This window comes from Ursus arctos, unplaced genomic scaffold (assembly GCF_023065955.2).
Source record: "Ursus arctos isolate Adak ecotype North America unplaced genomic scaffold, UrsArc2.0 scaffold_22, whole genome shotgun sequence".
In the NCBI taxonomy this organism is placed as follows: Eukaryota; Metazoa; Chordata; class Mammalia; order Carnivora; family Ursidae; genus Ursus; species Ursus arctos.
Genome location: NW_026622897.1, coordinates 33081853 through 33102330, shown reverse-complemented (window position 1 = coordinate 33102330; position 20478 = coordinate 33081853). Strand labels below are relative to the sequence as shown.

General features: G+C 39.2%; 1 protein-coding gene across 5 annotated transcripts in view; it reads left to right on the top strand.

Moving 5' to 3' along the window:
* MRE11 (MRE11 homolog, double strand break repair nuclease) overlaps positions 1-20478 on the top strand; it is a 75311-nt gene that overhangs the window by 48418 nt on the left and 6415 nt on the right. For all 5 annotated transcript variants that reach the window (XM_026505330.4, XM_026505329.4, XM_057316700.1 and 2 more), the window contains 4 exons: positions 647-866; positions 1857-1937; positions 9554-9612; positions 12054-12121. In XM_026505330.4, coding sequence (XP_026361115.1) covers positions 647-866; positions 1857-1937; positions 9554-9612; positions 12054-12121 — 428 coding nt within the window. The remainder of the gene's footprint in view (positions 1-646; positions 867-1856; positions 1938-9553; positions 9613-12053; positions 12122-20478) is intronic.

Genomic DNA, 20478 nt, shown 5'->3' with positions numbered 1-20478 from the left:
CTCATCTCACGACCCTGAGATCATGACCTGAGCCAAAATCAAGAGTTGGATACTTAACCAACTGAACCACCCAGGCGCCCCTCTTTTTATCTTCTTATTCTTAATTTTCCTTAATTTTTATAAGAGATTATTGCTCATGATTTTCTGATTATAAAGTAATATTTTAGAAAACTATATTGTAGAAAATTTATAATATTTGTAAATTAGAAAACAAGAGCACCGTGAAATTTTATCACCCAGAGATAACAGCCATTTTTTTGTAACCATTTTTCTTATTTATTAAGAGCCCATTGTACAGAGTAGCTCAAATGATGACAGTCTATTACAAATGGTGATGTTGAATTAGGGGTGATTGCCAGTATTCTTACCTGTTCTAAAAGTTTTGATTCTGTGAAATGTTATCGTTCTCAGCACACCTTTTCAAAAGGTCTCATTTTACAGATAGTATGGCAGATTGATCTGACAAATCATAGGAATTGAATTTGATAGATGGGGGAGTTCTCCTGCTTGGCATTTTTATAGCATGATTAGTGAAAATAATAGTGTAGACAGTTTCATGATATTAAATGTTACCCGAATGACCAGATTAATGACTTAGGATGCTGCATTATCTACTAATGTGTATTTTCTCCACTTTCCCTCTCAGGCAATGACAAGGGCCAGAGCCCTCAGATCTCAATCTGAAGACTCTGCTTCCGCCTTTAGCGCTGAGGATCTTATGAGTATAGATTTGGCAGAACAGATGGCCGATGACTCTGATGAGGATGTCACAGCAGCAGCCAACAGAGGAAGAGGCCGAGGAAGAGGCCGGCGAGGAGGAAGAGGGCAGAGTTCAGCCTTGAGAGGAGGGTCTCAGAGAGGAAGAGGTTAGCATTAAGTACTGGCTTTCACACATATTCAGACTTGGCAGTTGAATGGGACACACAGGACTGTATTCCTGTCGTCAAAATTAAGTTATGCAGTTTTCTGAAATTTTGTTTTTATAATGCGTAAAGTCACTCCTTAATACAGTTCTAACGTGTATGTTTATTTAAATAAATTTTAATGGCCACGTGCATGTAATGTTTTAATGACTCTTAACATTTCTTCAGGAACTTCACTACGCTCCTCTCACAGTACCTTTTGCGTACATTTAACGTCTTATTTACTCTCACACATATAAAATAATAGGCAAATATGAGCTGCTGAGGAAAATGACTACCTAATGACCATTGGCAGCAGAAAGAAACTCCAAGTCATAAACATTATTATTTTTTTACTGTCCTAAGATACAAATGCCCACATTCATATGGGCATTTATGGCTTCATAAAATTTGTTCAAAAAGAAAACTACCCTAAAACAATTTGATCTCTTAAAGCAGTAATTAACATGAATTGCCATCATTATATTTAACGTGGGACTGTTGTCATTGAATCATCCAAATAATAGAAAATTGGTTATCCAGTGACTTCCTGATGCATTGTATAAATTTGTTTCTAGGAATATTTTTAAATTGTTTTTATTAAATATTTATCCATAGGAATTTTAAGCTGGTAAAATAGTACTTGAAAGTTAAAAATTTCCAAGGAAAGAGATCCTCATACTCTGGTGATAATTTATTTTCATTATCCTTAAAGTTGACACAGTGTTTCCTTAAATTTTGAGTGGAAGAGTATGAACCAAATGTGGTTTAAGTATAGTTTTTTGAAAGTTGATTAGACTATGTGTTTCTTGTTATATATGTCTTTGACTTCTTATACATAAACTATGCTTTGACATAACTTTATTTACATTTCATTTTGGCATTGTCTTAAAAAAAAAAAAACCTTGGCTACTGATGGAATTGTATAGTGACCGCTCATTATTCTAACAATAGGCACTGGTCTAGAGACTTCTACTCGAAGCAGAAGTTCAAAGACCACTGTGTCAACATCTGGAAACATGTCTATTATAGATGGTGAGTATGGATTACAAATGATTATCTAGCAGTTATTTATAAATCCCAACATAGGAAGACCTAGGAAATCCTCATTAGGAAACCTTGTTGGTTTGTGTTGCCATCGCTGGGGAGTCAAAAGGGTTATTAGGATTACAAGATAAATTATTCTTTAAAAGGTCTTTGCCATTCATAAGCTATTGAAGAGGGTGAACCTTAAAAATTATTTTTTTTTTAATCCCATACTTTTAGACAAATATGATTATTTCCTTCTTATAGAGGAGGGATCATGAAGACAGAAAAGTGAGTCAGTTGGTCAGTATGTCAGCAATGATCAAGAGAGAAAGTGCTGCTTCTTAGTGTAGTGTTTACTTTCTTATGCTGCTTTTCTCCGGCTCTGTGGTTAGCACAAGGAAGTCCTATGATTTGTATTTAAGATGATACTCATAATAGCTAATGTCTATGAAAGAGTTATTGCATGTTTCTCAAAGCTCTGTGGTTAGATATTTACATTATCCCTGTTTTACAGAAAAGGGATCAGAGACTTTGAAAAGATAGCAGTTTACCCATGGTCTCACAACTAGTAAATTTTAGAGCTTGGGTTAATCCCACATTCCCCAGACTCCAGAACCAGTGGTTAACCACTGTATAGTTGACCCTTGAACAGAATGGGTTTGAACTCCGCAGGTCCACTTATATGTGGGGTTTTTTTGATGAATACAGTACTGTAAATGTATTTTCCCTTCCATATGATTTTCTTAACATTTTCTTTTCTCGAGCTTACTTTGTTATAAGAATACAGTGTATAAACAACATACAAAATAAGTGTTAATCAACTGTTTATGTTGTCAGTAAGGCTTCCAATAAATAATAGGCTATTAGTAGGTAAGTTTTAGGGGAGTCAGAAGTTACATGGGGATTTCTGGACTGCGCAGGGGTCAGTGCCCCTAACCCCTGAGTTCAAGGGTCAACTGTACTGCTAGTTTCCAGAGCAGGGTAAGATTAGAGACCTAGCTACTGGTTCTCAGTAGAGAGGTCTTTGCATTATACAGAATAATGTATCTAATTAATGTGGAGATAGAGTAAACCGCCACAGAAGGAAGTGAATTGTGACACCATCAGAGGAAGTCTTTGACATTTATTGGTTGGCAACTGACATTGAAGGAAGGATACAAACATCACATCCAGTAAATGACTCTTTGTTGTTGTTGTTGTTTTAGAGTTCAACAATTTATCAATAGTACAAGTCCAGTAAATGACTCTTAAAGAAACTCATTTTTTTTAATTTTTAGTAATTAATTTTTTAAAAGATTTTATTTATTTGACAGAGAGAGAATGATCACAAGCAGGGGGAGCGGCAGAGGGAGAAATGCAAGCCTTGATCTCAGGGTTGTAAGTTCAAGCCCTGTGTTGGGCTCCATGCTGGGCATGGAGCCTACTTGAAAAAATAATAATAATAATTTTTAAAAGTTCTGTTGCTGTATTTTTTTTTTAAAGATCTTATTTATTTGACAGACACAGCAAGAGGGAACACAAGCAGGGGGAGTGGGAGAGGGAGAAGCAGGCTTCTCGCCGAGCAGGGGAGCAGGGAGCCTGATGTGGGGCTCGATCCCAGAATGCTGGGATCAGGGCCTGAGCCGAAGGCAGAAGCTTAACGACTGAGCTACCCAGGCGCCCCTGTTGGTGTATTTTTTACTAAGTGATTATTCAGTACTTGAGGAGAGCCAACCGAGATTCTCATCTTGACTTCAAAAGCATGTTGTCTTTTAGAAAGTGGCGTCCAAAAAGGTTCTCTCCCATTCTTGGCAGGAGATAAAAAGCAGAGAAGGGGAAAAATAGGCAGCATAGAAAGGATCCAGGCAGAGTTCAACATGGAAGAGCCTTGTGACTTTGAGCAAATCACTCAGACTCCTAAGTTCGTTTACATAAGAGACTACGTAGTGGGTTGTTCTGAAGATGAAAGGCAGAGAGTCTGGCACATAGTAGGCCTTTACAAAATGTTACTTATTAGAAAAAAAAAACAAAAACAATGGGAGATAGAAAAGCAAGGTGAGGGGCGCCTGGGTGGCTTGGTCCTTAGGCGTTTGCCTTCGGCTCCCGGGGTGATCCCAGAGTCCTGGGATGGAGCCCCACATCAGGCTTCTCCGCTGGGAGCCTGCTTCTTCATCTCCCACTCCCCCTGCTTGTGTTCCCTCTCTCGCTGGCTGTCTCTCTCTGTCAGATAAATAAAGTCTTAAAAAAAAAAAAGAAAAGAAAAGTGAAAAAAATACGTAGGGTTCCATGTTAAGTCACCAGACGTTGGTTAGCATATGACACAAAGGCATCCCCCCCCTTTACCTTCCCCAAACTGCCTTTTTTTGTCCTGGCTTAACTATTTTATGTTAAGCTTTCCTTGGCACCAGTGGGCAGAATTAATCACTTAAAGTGAATCTTTGGGCTTCCATTTTGTTGTTAAGAAATGAACTATTAGTTAACTTGCTTTTTTTGTTTGGAGTAGTCAGTTTTTTCCTCCAGCTGGCTGTCTTTGGTGTTCTCTGGTTTCACTGAGGAATCTAGGTAGGAGATTCTTTTTATCCTGCTTAGGATTTATTGGACTTCATGAAACTGTGAATTGGTATCTTTCATCATTCCTAGAAAATCCTTTCTCTGTGCTCTTTCTCTCCTCCCTTCGGAGTCTTCAGTTAAATAAATGTAAGAATCACTCTGTCCTCCCATGACTATTAATCTCTTGTATTTTCCCTTGTTTTATCTTTCTGTGCTGTATTGATCTTCCAATTCACCCATCTGTTGTTGTTTTTTTTTAAGTAAACTCTAACCCCAACATGGGGTTCAAACCCATGACCCCAAGATCAGAAGTCACTTGTTCTATGGACTGAGCCAAGCAAGCCCCCCTGCCCATCTGTTCTTAAAACTGTCCTTTGAATTTATTTTCATTGTTTTTGATGGGGTAGAAATTCCACTTATTTCTTTTGAAATACGCTGTGTGATTTTTAAAAATCCCTGCAGATGTTTTTAAGCATATGTATGTGCATAGTAAGGATATTTGTTCTGTATTCTGTGTCTAATAACCCAGTGTCTGAATGTCTTTGGCCTCTTTTTATTGTCCGTTTCTGATTTCTCTTTCTTTTGGTGCTCATTTATGGTGACTTGTTTCATTGCATGTTTGTTATCTATTGTCCCTAAGAATGATCAGGAGGAATAATTTGGGATCAGGGATGAAGTTAAGTTCCCCCAGAGTCGATGCATATTTGTTCCTCCAGGCTTCTAGGGACACCGCAAGTCTTGGGCCACATTAAACTACGTTTAAATTTGTGACTTGAGGTTCGACCAGCTGATAATGCACTTGGAAAATCCTGTTTACGTCTGCTTCTCTCCTTAACCATTGGGGTCCCAGCTTAAGGTAGGGAGGAAATGCATCAGGCCCCCCACCTTGAGCCGGCCTTAACCTGTGGTAGCTCTTTCCCTCTCTCTACAGAGCTGTCAAAACCAGTGTGAACATTTGTCCAGGTCAACAGGTCTCCAGGGAAAAGGATTCTGCTTGCCTCTGAGTTTGAGCTTTTCTTCTGTTTTGGCCTGTTAATTATTTATGTGATGAGCAACTCAGTGCCATTAGAATTTTTTTTATATGTTTGATGAACAGTTCGAGTTGCTTTGAGCAGCAGTGTTTGTCTGACAACCTAGCCCACAGTAAACAAATAACAGAGGTTTTACCTTTATTTTCTTTCTTTAAAACTCACATGTGGCTGCCTCCTTTGCATCTAGAACTTTATATCTCATGGGCTTTTTGTGAGCATTGTTTTTTTCACATTCTACCCTCAGCTCCTTTCAGAACTACTATGCCTGTGAGACTTTTCACAGATATTCTTTCATGAGCCCTGCTGTGTTACCCATTGATAATGTGGAAGAAAGCTTCTGTTTGTATAGAGAAAACAAGAGACTAGTTACAGTGCTTTAAAATGTTCACAAATAATCCCTTTTTTAAAAGTAATAATATTCATTTGCAAAAAGTAAGCCAAATTAATATGAAACTTAATTAAGATTTCCTGAGTTATGTTTAGGAGAAGATCTGATTGTGGTGCCTTTTGCAGCAGATGGTGTGGTTAAGAACCTGGGCTTTGGAGTTAGACCTGGTATGGTCAGCCAGCTCTTCACTGGCTGGCTCTGTGCCCTTACACCACGAACAATGGCAGAACAGGGGCGGAGTCATTCTTTTTCATCATGGTATGGGTAGTGCCTGGCTGTAGTAGATACTCATTAAATACTTCAGAATGACTGAGTAAAAGTTACTTAGAGATTGGATAGCTTTAAGTTTAAAAGCATGCTTCTAAAGTCAGCCATTGGCTTGAATTCTGACTTCTTGATTTACTGGCTATGTGTCCTTCAGAACATTAATTAGGCTTTCCATCTTCAGTGTCCTCATCTGTAAGTGGGGTGATTGCATTTATCTCATTGGGTTTTTTTGAGGATTAATGAGAAAATATATGTGGACTATTTGGCGTAGTATGTATACGTATTAAGCCCCCAGGAGGCGTAAACTGTTTCTTTCTCTTCCATAAGCTTCAGATCCTCAGCTGTAAAATTGGCAGTGTAGTACTAACTCCACAGAGTAGTCACAAGTATGGGTGAACTCATGGGTGAACTCACACATTACTTAGCACGGGATTTAGTAAGAATCCAAAGAATGATTGCTGCTATTAGTATTGTGGCCGTGTTTAAGATAAACTTATGAAAATGGATGTTTTATAAATATTAGTCTAAATTTGTCTTTTATGTAAATTGATTTGGTCTGATGGTTTACAATTGAACTGTCTCTGACATTGGGACTTTTTTTGAAAAGTGAAATAGACTTTTTTTTTTTTTTTTTAAAGATTTTACTTATTTATTTGACAGAGGGAGAGACAGCCAGCAAGAGAGGGAACACAAGCAGGGGGAGTGGGAGAGGAAGAAGCAGGCTCCCAGCAGAGCAGGGAGCCCTGTTGCGGGGCTCCATCCCAGGACCCTGGGATCACGCCCTGAGCCGAAGGCAGACGCTTAACAACTGAGCCACCTAGGTGCCCGTGAAATAGACTTTTTAACACATACATGTAAAACATTTCTATTAGGTTAGATTTGGTGTTAAGTTTCTGACAAAATAACCATGGGGTACTAACTATAGCTACTGTAACGTTGGGACAAAAGCACCTTTAAAACTGAAACTTCCAAATCCCTATTGTAAATGGAGGTATGAAGAGAGCTATAACGGTATGATTCTATTATTACAAGCCCGTGGAGTGTAGAGATTTATTATTGTACTGGAATTTTATTGGGAACAGTAGATATTACACTTCCAGCCAGCAGCAGTTGTAAATAAGAGTTGACAGTCCAAATTTTTCCCTTGAAGTTTGTCTGCGGAGGATGGTGACTAAGTGCGTAGTCCCTTTGAAGGCTCTGCGATTGCGTGTAGTTTATCGTTGCCTGGCCACCGCTGCATCTGCGTCTCCTGCCACTGGCTACGTTATTTGAATACCTGCTACTTCTAGGCACTTGGCAGAACCGTTTCCGTTAACCACCTCTTTTTATCTTTGCAAAGATTTTCTTTTATGAATTATTATTAACACTATTTTATGACGTAGGAAAGATGTTAGGGTTCGAAGCCAACGGCCCGGAAAGAATTCTTGAAATGTCTTTGGTGCAAAAAGGTGGTTTTATTAAAGCACAGGGACAGGAGCCGTGGGCAGAAAGAGCTGCGGAAAGCTGCACGGAGATCATGAGGAATGGCCCATTATATACTTTCAAGTTGAGAGGGGGTTGGGGATAGTGTAAGCCTCCCAGGTATTTTGGAAATAAGGTTTCCAGGATCCTCAGGGGGCTAGCTGTTGTTAGGAAAGGTCATTTATTACTGTTTAGTAAAAACTCCGTCATGAGACCCTTCAGATGTATATTGGTGGGTCATACACTTGGGGGATGATTGCCAGCATGTATCTTGGGGAACAGAGATAAAGAAAGTTTCCAAAGGAATTTATCATAAATCATAAATTTAGGCTAGGGAGAACAATTCCTGAGTTTTCAGACTGCAAGAATTTTGGACTTTGTGGGTTTCTTTGAGCTTTTGGCTTTTCAAGGCCTTTAGTCTTTTTTTCTCCTCTTGCTCTGTTTGGTTTGGAGGTTGTCTTGGGGGAAAACATTATTTTATTTAAGAAACTGGTAAGGCTTAGGAGAAAATAAAACTCTAATTGGCAGTTTGAAATTTATTCTAGATTTTAAATATCTACACCCAATTCAGTGTGGGGGGAGTGGGATAGGCTGGTGGGTTGCCTCACGCCACTAAGCAATTCTTGGACATCAACTGGGTTTCCTACAATTTGACTCAATTCTGACACTGTCTACCCAGAGGTAGTATCAGATTCCACAGGATAAGAAGAGCTGAGTTCCACAAAATCGCCTCCCTCCAGTTCAGAGGCTAGTCACAAATCTAGCTGTGCTTCTGGCTGACTGGCTGTCAATCAGTTTCCCCTAATTCCCTCTTTGGGTTTAATTAATTTGCTGGGGCGGCTCACAGAACTCAGGAAACTGGTTTATTCACTAAATTACTGGTTTATTACAAAGAATACAAATCAGCAGCCAGATAAAGAGATACAGAAGGTAAGGTTGCAAACAAAGGACTTGTATCCTCAGAGAGTTTGGGGGCCAGCAGCCTGGCATGTGGAAGCATTCTGGTTTACCACCTCTAAGCTTGCCAAGCCCCTCTTTTAGGTTTCTATGGCAGCTTCATTACCATTAATTGATTAAATCATTGACTATTGGCGATTGAATCAACCTCTGTCCCCGTGTCTCCTTGGAAATCATGGGGGTGGGACTGAGTTCAACCTCCATTTCCCCATTTCCTGGTTGGTTCCCCTGGCAACCAGCCCCCAGCTTTAGGTTTGGTCCAAAAGTCACTTCATTAACATAGCAAAAGACATTTTCCTGGCTCTTAGTACTTAGGAATTTCCTAGGGTTTTAGGAGCTCTGGCAGAAATGGGGACCAAGACCAAAGACATATTTCTTATTAGAAAATCATAGTATCATGGTTTTGATCTTGGGGAAAGTAAAGGGTTAGCTAAACTTGATGTTCATAAGTTTTTAAAGCTGAAATGTAAAGATTTTAGTGGGAAGTTTTATCATAGCATAAACGATTACGCTGTTTCCTAGGATTTCCTCTTCTTTCTTAGATACTGAATATGGCTAACACAGTAGAGGAGAATAAGAAAGCTGTTAGTGGAACCACATGGCTCCTAATATAGCCACAGGGAAAGGTACTGCCAACTGTAAGAGAAAGAAGACATGAGGAGGCTTACAATATATTTGGAGTTTAATCCATTAGATTTTATCCTTCATGTAGTTTCTATAAAATATTTTTAGTGTAGGTGTATTTATGAACATCACCTGTCATTATATTTGAATAAGCCAGGAAATCAGGAGACTAGCAGCTCGGCATTGATTTATTTGAACATATAATTCCACCTCCCTTTAGATTTTAAAAAATATAAATGTTTTATAATTGGCGATCATGGATTTTTATAGATAGAGCTTGCAAAATCTTCAGCTAAAGATACGTACAAATTTTTCTCAGTTATTTTAAGAATAACATGATGGATGTTTATTCTTTCACATTATAGCCTTTAAGTCTGCAAGACAGCAGCCATCCCGAAATGTTGCTACTAAGAATTATTCAGAGGTAAGATAAAAAGTTTTATAGTTGTGTGTTAATAATTTATGCTCCCCGCCGCATTATGAATTGTCAATTCTTTGATCTACAAAGTAAATAAAAGAAGAAAAAGTGGGGAACATTAAAGCTGGAAAGAATTTTATGGATTATCCAGACGAGGGCTTCTAGGATTTTTGTTTTTGTTTTTAAATACTGTATCTCATGATTAGAAATCCATAAGTGTATGTTTCCAGTAATATTTTCATGGTTAACAGTGTTGAGCCAAAAAGGTCCATGCATGAAATAGTAATATTGGAGACTGGAGTTCAGTGCAGACAGAAGTCTTATTTAAATCTGGCTTCCTTTTGTTACTTCTCATAATACTGTGGCTTGTTCGCTCATGGCTGGAGCTAGCCTCAAGACAAACTAAGCAGTCAGAGTGAAAAGACCTCTGTCTTAAGCTCTAGATTTAACATATAGGCCCTCTGCACTTCCTTTGGATTCCAAGATTTTATATGGTCTTGATGCTTCTATTACCTGCCTTTCAAGACCCACATGTCTTTACGCCTAAGGCAGTGCTCTTGCTTCTGTGTCAGGGTTTCTCAGTAGCAGCACTATTGACCAGATAAGTCTTGGACCAAGTAAGTCATACTGGGAGGGGCTGTCCACTGCAATGTAGGGTTTTTAGCAACATCTTATCCTCTGCTCTCCAGATGCCAGTAGCAGCCCCCCTAATTATGACAATCAAAAATGTTCTCAAGATATGTCCATGTTTCCAGAATAATAGTTATTATCACCTCCAGTTGAGAATCCGTGTTCTATATCATACCTGCCCCAGCAGCATTTTTCTCAAATTTCATTCTTCGTCTCTGAGTATGTGACACAATTGACCACCCTCCTTTTCCGGGAAACTTCTCTTTTCTGATTCTCATTTTGTCATTTTATCTCCCTTAAATTCATCTCCCCCCCCACCCCCACCCCTTCTTCCTGTTGTTGCTGATATGTGGGTACCAGTGCTAATAACTTTTATCCTGAGCTCCATTTTATTATTTGTGTTCAACTGTTGCCTGCTGTCACTTGCAGATCATCTAAAAGCAAAATCAACACATCCACAAGGTAGCTTCTTTTCTGGATTTTTCTCTTGTAAGGAAGGAACATGAGTTCAGAAGAAACAAGTTGTGCTAAACCAGCTTTTTTTTTTTTTTTTTTTTTTCATTTTTTGATTGTGGTTACACAGTGGTAGATTGGAGGAGTGTTGAATACATTTGATTCCTTCAAGGCACATAAGACAATCTTCTGATAGTTTTATGACAAAATGCAGAAATATTGGCTGGATTCATAGCTTCTTGGACAACTACATTTAACAATTTTTTATTAATAGTTCAATGTCAGCCTGGAGGGGGAGATCTCAGGTGCTCTTTTTTCACTGTTTTGTCCTTGGCCTCATTCATTAAAGACATAGCAAATATATGTATTAAGTGTCAAGATAACACAAAATGTAGAGGGATAAGGAGTATTTTGGATGATAGAATCAAGAATAACAAATATCTCGGGGTGCCTGGGTGGCTCATTTGGTTAAGCGTCTGTCTTCAGCTCAGGTCACGATCCCAAGGTCCTGGGATGGAGCCCTGCATGGGGGGGGTGGGTCACTGCTTGCAGGGAGCCTGCTTCTCCCTCTTCACCTCCCTCTGCTGCTCTCCCTGCTTGTGCTCTCTTGGTCACTCTCTTAAATAAATAAAATCTTAAAAAAAAAAAAAAAGAATTAACAAATATCTACTGGGACCTAAAACTAACAAATGGTGTTTAACCGGGATAAATGTAATAGAAAGATAGATATCCAGTACTTCCCACATGGTCTTACACCGAATTTTAAAGTGGAAATGGAACACTAATGGTCTGACTCCTCACTAGAACCCAAGAAAACCCCAGGCACTGTGTGCACATGACCCTGTGTGAGTCACTCACCAGTCAGTTTAACCGCATATTCCTCTAGGTACCCCGGCTGCCGTGGTGTCCAGAAGAAAAGTGAGCTCAGACATGTATAGAATACCATTTGTGATTGAAGAGTGACACTGGAGGGAGGTCAGGCTAAGCATCAGGTTGTGTTTGTTTTTTTTTTTTTTTAAGATTATATGTATTTATTTGAGACAGAGAACATGCATGAGCAGGGAGGAAGAGGGAGGAGCAGAAGGAGAAGCAGACTCCCTGCTGAGCCGGGAGCCTGACACAGGACTCCATCCCAGGACCCTGAGATCATGACCTAAGCCAAAGGCAGACGCTTAACCAACTAAGCCACCCAGGTGCCCCAAAGCTTCAGTTTTAACAATTGCTTTTTATGTGGCTTCTGCTCCCTTTTCTGACTTTTTTTTTTGTATATTTAAAAAAATGTTTTTTGAGATGCAACTATTTATTTTTATTTCAGATAAATTCTGTTCCCCTAAAAACTAGTCACTATTTTGTTTTTCCCTTAGGTGATTGAGGTGGATGAGTCCGATGTGGAAGACGACATTTTTCCTACCACTTCAAAAACAGAACAAAGGTAGGTGCAGTGATTTTCTGCAAGAAGAAACCTCTGAAAAATTTAAAATTATCCAGAACTCTACCTGTACGTTTTTCTATGCCATAGGAGTTTAACAGATTTATTTTCAACTGGTCACGTAAATAGAGAAGTGAAAAATAGAGCAAAGGCTCGTTCATAGAGGTGATGCAGCATTATTGTAGGTGTTTTCCAATGAAACTGAACCTGTAATTGGTTTCCTTTTGCCTTTATTACTCAAGGATTTTCCTGATGGAGTTCTGTGTTCTCTCTAATTAACAGGAAATAGTTTCGTGTTTTTTTTTAATATTTGATTTCAGCTTCTCTTCTTCATTATCACATTTTTACATACTGAGTTACACAGGGTGCTGTGCCAAACACTAAAAAGAGGACCACATTGATTTTTCCTGCCTTTGGAGTACTTGTGTGCTTTTTCCCGTCCCTTTTGGGTTTTGCTATTCTTGCTGTTAAGCCTGACTTGAAGCACTGTTAGCCTTTCTCTGTGTTAGTATTTTAGGTGGACGCTGCTTAACTGAAGCTCAGTTAATGAAAATTTCTATTTAAGAAAATAATCAGGAGCTTGTTTTTTCTAATTTACTATGTGAGCATTATATTAGGTCTGATGGGGGACAGAATAAATGTTTTAACATGGTTACTGCCTTTAGGTAACTAAGTTATAGTGGAAAAGAGAGATGAACACATTTCAATCCATTAAAGGATGATTAGTCAGTACATAATTATGTGTGAAATTTTATGATACAGACTAGGTGTGAGTGCTCATAGTCCCTTGGAAAACAGAGCAAGAATTATGGGCTATGAAAGAAGAAAAAGCTTTTCTAGAGGGAGTGACATTTAGCTGAGGTTTTGGGATAGGAAGCATCTGTAGGAGAGGGGTGGAGGAGGACAGCCTAGAGTAATGACCTGAGCTGGAGCTGTTAGCAATAAGGGGGAGAATGAGAAAAAAACTCTACCTCAGTTTTTCTCACCCTTGTTTTCATGATCTCAACCTTGTTTTTATTACCTAAGGATAAAAATTAAATTAGATTTAAATTAATTAAAATAAGAGAAATAAATACTAAAGAATGAAATTTTGCTGGGTAGGATTGAGCTTGGGAAAGGCCAAAACCATTGTAGTATCTCAGATTTTTCACCTAACCCATCTCCTAGAACCACTTTTCTTCCTTGGGTGTGATATTGACCCCACTGAAAATGTAGGCTTTATGTGAATTAAGGGTCTGTGTTGGGAAAATTGGTATGTGTAGTTCCATATCCATATGTTTATTCAGTTACATGTTATGCTAGGAGTTAGGGGTAGAAATATGGAAGAAATGTCTCCTTCCTTCAAGGAATTTCCACTTTAGCAGTATGCTAATTACAAGGCACTAATAATCCAACAAAGTAAATGTTTTATTCAAGTGTAATGAAATCTAAAGGGAAGTGACACTGTCTTCTAGAATAGGTCATCGAAGACTTCACAAAGAAGGTAGGTAACATTTGGGGATATTCAACAGGTGTGTAAGAATGTTTAAAAGAAATTGTCCAGGAGGAAGAATTTCTTCTGCATTTCAAGGTCTTTCTAGCTGGGCGGAGAACCAAATTGACACGAGACAGATTGATAGGAGGAAATCAAATTTAATTTCGTACATAGGGGGAATCCACACAAACGTGGAAATTCCTAAGACAGACAAAATGAGGTATGTATGTCATTCTGAACTAAGGAGAAGGGGGTGTAGGGATCTTGGACATTAACAGGAAAGAAAGCAATTCACAGGAAGATGAAAGAGAGTAAATGCTTGGTAAACAAATGTTTACCACTCAGAATCAGTAGGACAGAGAGGACTTTGATCAAACCAAACAGCCTTGCTACGTTCCTCCCTGTCTACCATACCTAGTTCATAATGTAGTTACTTATCTATGGTGATCACTCTCTTCCTAGAACAGGTCCCAATATCTAAATCCTTTATATAGGCATTGGAGGGGAAAGTAAAGAGGTTTTTCTGAATCTGCTGAGTTTTTATTGCTTTTTAACTCAAAATAATAGTCATGCCAAAGTAACCCATGTTGGGGTCGTCTGCCCGTTGGCCCCTACAGAATTATCAGGGTGCAGCAATAAAGAGTAATGTCACAGGCCACAGACATCTGCTTTGAAAGGGAGATCAGGGAAGGTCTCTGAGGTCAGGTTTAAGCTGAAATCTTACTGAGGGACTTGGCCTTGCAAAAAGCAGAGGGAAAAGCACATATGGAGTCTCTTTCTCTCTCTCTCTCTCTCTTTTTTATTAGTTTGTTTTTTCTTTTTAATTTAAATTCAGTTAATTAACGTATAATGTGTTACTGGTTTCAGAGGTACAGGTCTGTGCTTCATCAGTCTTACATAACACCCAGTGCTCATTACATCACCTGCCCTCCTTAATGTCCATCACCCGTTTACTCCATACCCACACCTCCCTCCCCTCCAGCAACCCTCAGTTTGTTTCCCGTGATTAAGTGTCTCTTATGGTTTGTCTCCCTGTCTGGGTTCTTCTTGTTTCTTTTTTTTTCCTCTCTTCCCCTATGATCCTCTGTTTTGTTTCTTAAATTCCACATATGAGTGAGATCATATAATTGTCTTTCTCTGATTGACTTATTTTGCTTAGCATAATACCCAAGGTTTCATTTTTTTTTCTGATGGCTGAGTAGTATTCCATTGTATATATACACCCCATCTTCTTTATCCATTCATCTATTGATGGCTATCTGGGCTCTTTCTGTAGTTTAGCTATTGTGAACATTGCTGCTATAAACATCGGGGTGCAGGTACCTCTTGATATCACTACATTTGTATCTTTATAAAAATATATCCCCCCCGAGATATGTATATGCATATATATATACATATACGTATACATATACATACACGTATATATTTGTAAGTACCTAGTAGTGCAGTTGCTGGGTCATAGGGTAGCTCTATTTTTAACTTTTTGAGGAACCTCCATATTGTTTTCCAGAGTGGCTCCACCAGCTTGCATTCCCACCAACAATGTAGGAGGTTTCCCCTTTCTCCACATCCTCACCAACATCTGTCTTTTCCTGACTTGTTAATTTTAGCCATTCTGACTAGTGTGAGGCGGTATCTCATTGTGGTTTTGATTTGTATTTCCCTGATGCTGAGTGATGTTGAGTGTTTTTTTGTGTGTCTGTTGGCCGTTTGTATGTCTTCTTTGGAGAAATACCTGTTCACGTCTTCTGCCCATTTCTTGACTGGATTTTTTGTTTTTTGGATGTTGAGTGATAAGTTCTGTAGAGGTTATGGATACTGGCCCTTTATCTGATAAGTCATTTACAAGTGTCTTCTCCCATTCTGTAGGTTGCCTTTTAGTTTTGTTGACTGTTTGCTGTGCAAAAGTTTTTATCCTGATGAAGTCCCAGTAGTTCATTTTTCTTTGGTTTCCCTTGCCTCTGGAGACATGTCTAGCAAGAAGTTGCTGTGGCCAGGATCAAAGAGGTTACTGCCTGTGTTCTTCTCTAGGATTTTGATGGATTCCTGTCTCACATTTAGGTCTTGCATCCATTGTGAGGTTATTTTTGTTTCTAGTATAAGAAGGTGGTCCAGTTTCATTCTTCTGCTGTGCCTGTCCAATTTTCCCAACACCATTTGTTGAAGAGACTGTCTTTTTTCCTTTGGATATTCTTTTCTGCTTTATCAGAAATTAGTACCATAGAGTTGTGGGTCCATTTCTGAGGTCTCTATTCTATTCATTGATCTTTGTGTCTGTTTTTGTGCCAGTACCATACTGTCTTGATGATTACAGCTTTGTAATAGAACTTGAAGTCCGGAATTGTGACGCCACCAGTTTTGGTTTTCTTTTTCAACATTCCTTTGACTACTCAGGGTCTTTTCTGGTTCCATACAAATCTTAGCATTATTTGTTCCAGCTCTGTGAAAAAAGTTGATGGTATTTTGATAGGGATTGCATTAAATGTGTAGATTGCTCTGGGTAGCATAGACATTTTAACAATATTTGTTCTTCCAATCCACGAGTATGGAACATTTTTCATTTTCATTTCTTTGTGTCTTCCTCAATTTCTTTCATGAGTGTTCTGTAGTTTTGGAGTACAGATCCTTCATCTCTTGAAAAAGAAACAACCTTGCTGTAGTTTAGGAGCCAGTGACTAAACCATGGAAAAGAAGGGATTTTAGATAGGAGTAGGAAAGGCAGGAGTACATCATGAGGCAGGAACAGTTGAGCAGGGTAAGGTATTTGGACTTTATTATACATGCAGGGAATCCATGGAAGGATTTTGAGAGAGTAGTGGCACCATCTGATTTACGTTTATAAAGGATCCCTGTAGCACAGGAGGCAGGGTACAAGCAGGCTGACCTGAAAGGAGCATGCTGTGAGTAGTCCCCAGAAGATGACAGAGGCTTGCACTGAGGAGTAGCAGGGGAAAGGAAGAGAGTAGACGGTTTCAGGGTATATTGGGAGGTAGACACGACAGAGGTCAGGGTGTATTGAATATTTGGAGTGAAGGATAATGAGATATCATGGTTGATTTCCAGGTTTCCTACTTGAATACCTAGTGCCATACACTGAGAAAGGCATAGAAGAAGAGAAACAGATTTTTGTAAGGGATGGTAGGCAGATAATCAGAAGTTCTGCTTTAGACGTGGGAAGTTTGAGATGCCTGTGTAATTTATATGAAGGAATTGGTTGTAGGCAATTGGATATATGAGTCCAGAGCTCAGATAAGAGGTTTGAATGATACCTAAATTTACTTCTCAACAGCATATAACTGATATACAGTTATTTAACTTGAAGCCATTGGAATGGATTATCACCCTAAAAGAGAAGTTAGAAAAGAGGGCTTGTGTTCCAGTACTTGAGTTTTAACTTTTAGAATTTAGGAAAAGTAGAAGCAATGAGAAAGACGCAGAAGAGTATGGGGTTGCCAAAGCCAGTGCCGGCCTTGGTAGAAGGAGTGCAAAATAGCAAGACGGGCTCAGGTGCCGGTTAGATTGTGTATTTGTGGTCCATAGTTGAGGATAATTGGGGTAGAATTTCTTAGTCTTGAGTTACAGTCTTAAATTTGAGTCCTATATTAATCAAGACTCCTTTGGTTCTTTGGTCCAATAGAAACCTAACACAAATTTGGTTAGGGAAAAGGAGATTTATTGAAAGGAGATTTATTCAGTCCATCGAAGAGAGAGAGTCCCTTTCAGTACCTGTTTGGTCATTCTTATCTTTGTGAATTAAAACATAAACAGGGGCACGTGGGTGGCTCAGACAGTCTGTCTTCGGCTCAGGTCATGATCCCAGAGTCCTGGGATCAAGCCCAGCTTTAGGCGCTCTGCTCAGCGGAGAGCCTGCTTCTCCCACTGCCTGCCACTCTGCCTACTTGTGCTCTGTCTCTCTCTATCAAATAAATAAATAAAATATTTAAAACACACACACGAACAAAAAACAAGTGTAGGTTTCCGAGTTGTTTTTTTTTTTTTTCCTGTAGTGCGTTAGTTGAGAGGATTATAGAAGTTTACCTTGCATGAGGTCCTTATTTTTCATTATTGGGACTAATGAAAATACTATCTTAGTATGTTTGACATATATTTTAAGGGTATTAAAGAAAAGTATCTTGATTTTGTTACCATTTTGGGTTGTCTACTTTTCAGTAGAATAAATGTCCGTTGCTTTCCTATTCACTCGTAAGGTAATACGAATAACTGAATTGTGTATTCTTCTGAGCCTTTGCATGTGAATTAGCTTGTGTGGTGCTCACATGCACCCCAGGAGGGGGATGAAGCTACAACTACATTATCCCCATTGTCCCTTGGAAGAAAGTGAGGCACAGGAGGTTAAGAGACTTACCTACAGTGGCCCAGCCAGTCACACAGCCAGGCATTCTGCTCCAGACCTGTCTCTGCTGTCACTTCGGAGCATAATAGATTTACCTCTCAAACTGTTGTGCAGGCAGTAAGAACCATTTAAATGATGAGAGGCAATTTAGAAATTAACATTTTGGCAGCAGATCTGAAATCAGCCACGGTAGATTTGTGTTTCTGGTGACAGCAACTGAATGACATAATTTAGGCGGGTTTTGAAGCGTTATTTACTAATGGCGTGGATTGTATGGTTATTTTGATTATTTATGGTTCTTAAGCCCTACGACTTACTAGGTATGGGCATTGTACAAGTTTTTTTCACTTCTCTGTGCCTCAGTATCCTCATTTATAAAATGAATATAATTATATTTACCCCATAGGGTTATGAGATTTAAGTGGGTTAATATTTATAAAGTGCTAAGTACAGTGCCTGACACACAGTAACAGCTCTGTAAGTGTTTATTAAATAAATTAAATAACAGGCTAGGGAAAATAGAACAAGAGTAACAGGAGGAATGGTAAGCAATAAAGGCACTAATATGTCTGGCAATTAACTTGAAAAAGGAAATAACTTCCAGTTGTAAAACTCCCTTCTGCCAGATGGGTAACAGAAAGCCTACTCTTCCCTGGAAAAGTTGTTGCTAACTTTGTCCTTGTACTAGGAATAAGAGGACCCTTCAGGTTCGATAGAGGTGGCAAATAAACTGAGGACCCTCCCTCAAAACAGCGAATAAGAGAAGACCCAGCCCCATGGGGCCAGGGGAGAGAAGCAGAGATTGAGAGGATTCCGTTCAACCTTGGAGTGGTGGAGAACTCACATTTTTGTAGCACCTGTTATGTGCCAGGCACAACATAAGGCTAATTTAACATGTTACCTTGTGCTTATAACGCTGCTACAACTGACTTCTTGGCTGAACAGCTCTAGACGGGAACTCTCGTTTATGGCCCCAAATGATATCTGAACAAAAAGGGAAAAAAATGACAGCTCCTGGCACTCAGTTTGACACACCCTCTCTATTTATTTTAGCCTTCCACATGAAGCTAAATCAAATTAAACCTTTTCTCATATCCAGGACAAGGCCCATTTATGCGACCCAGCAATAAAAACAGCATAACCATTTCTTTCCCTCCCCACTGTTGACTTCTAAGGATAGGGGATCCTTTATAGGTGAGATCTGTAGGTCTGTGGGGTTCCCTGATGCAGAACTCAGGACTCTTGCTATGATCAGATAAGCTACTGTCCATCATAGATGACTGGCTTGTTTCTGGACCCTATTGGTTATTTGGGGAGACATCAGAAGCAGAGTCGGGTTTCAGTGGGTGTTTCCTTCCATAAGCCCCCCCTTTGCCCAACCCCCAAAAAGAACGCATTCACCTAACTTTGCTACCTTGCCACTGTGGCTTTATGCTTTTGATGATCTGCTTCTTCCTGTCACAGATAGAAACAAGTCAGCAACTACGAGTTCCTGCTTAGGTCAAGTATAGAGAGATGGGCACACGGCACGTCCCAGATGGGTCACTTGATAAATATCCTTGATCTCTACTCTCAGAGCCATTTTGCCCTTCAAGTTTGCATGACAGATCCTCCTGTCCTTTACTTTTATGCAGAAGAACCTGTGATTTTTTTCTTTCCTTCTGACACATGACCTCTTGATTCTCAACCTCCTTGTCCAGACAAGACCTTCAGACGTACTTCTCTTGCTATAACATTCCAAAGCATGGTAATAAATTAATTAGCTAATGCTGCTTTAAGATGGGAGTCAGCAGACTTTCTCAAAGGGCCAGATGGTTAAATATTTTAGACTTTGCAGACCAAGAGGCAAAATTGAGGATATTATATAGGTATTTGTATAACCATTTAAATGTACCACATTTCAAAATGGGAAAACCATTCTTAGTTCATAAGCAGTAAAGAACCAGGCAGGTTGGATAGGCCGCAGTGGCCTGATCGAAGAGGATTTAGAATTCTTACTGATAAAAAGACATATGAATATGAGTTCATTACCACAAGTTAGGCTTCATAAGGATGGGAATCATGATCTTGTTTGCTGATATTTCCCAGGACCTATCAGAGTACCTGGAAAAGAGCAAGCACTCAGTATATATTTGCTATTTGATTTGGATTGAACGTGAATAATATGAGCAGTGAGGCAGCCCTAGAAAGTGGTGAGCCTCTCCTGAAATCCCTTTATCTTGTTACAGAAGCATATACTGGTATTTGAACACAAATATTTCAGTGTTAAAGTATTCCGGAGTGGGGGATGGTAGTAGAGGCATGTTAATGTATGCTAGGCACTATAATGAGCAAGGATCGGTGTAGTGTTTAATATATGTCAGGCACTGATCTAAGTCTTTTAGTATATTAACACAGTAAATCTCTGAAAAATTATTATCCTCATTTTATGGATGAGGAAATTGAGGCAGCGGGGCTAAGTAACTTGTCTGAAGCCACATAGTAATAAATGACAAAACTGGAGTTCAGACCCTGGCCCCAGAGTCCTTT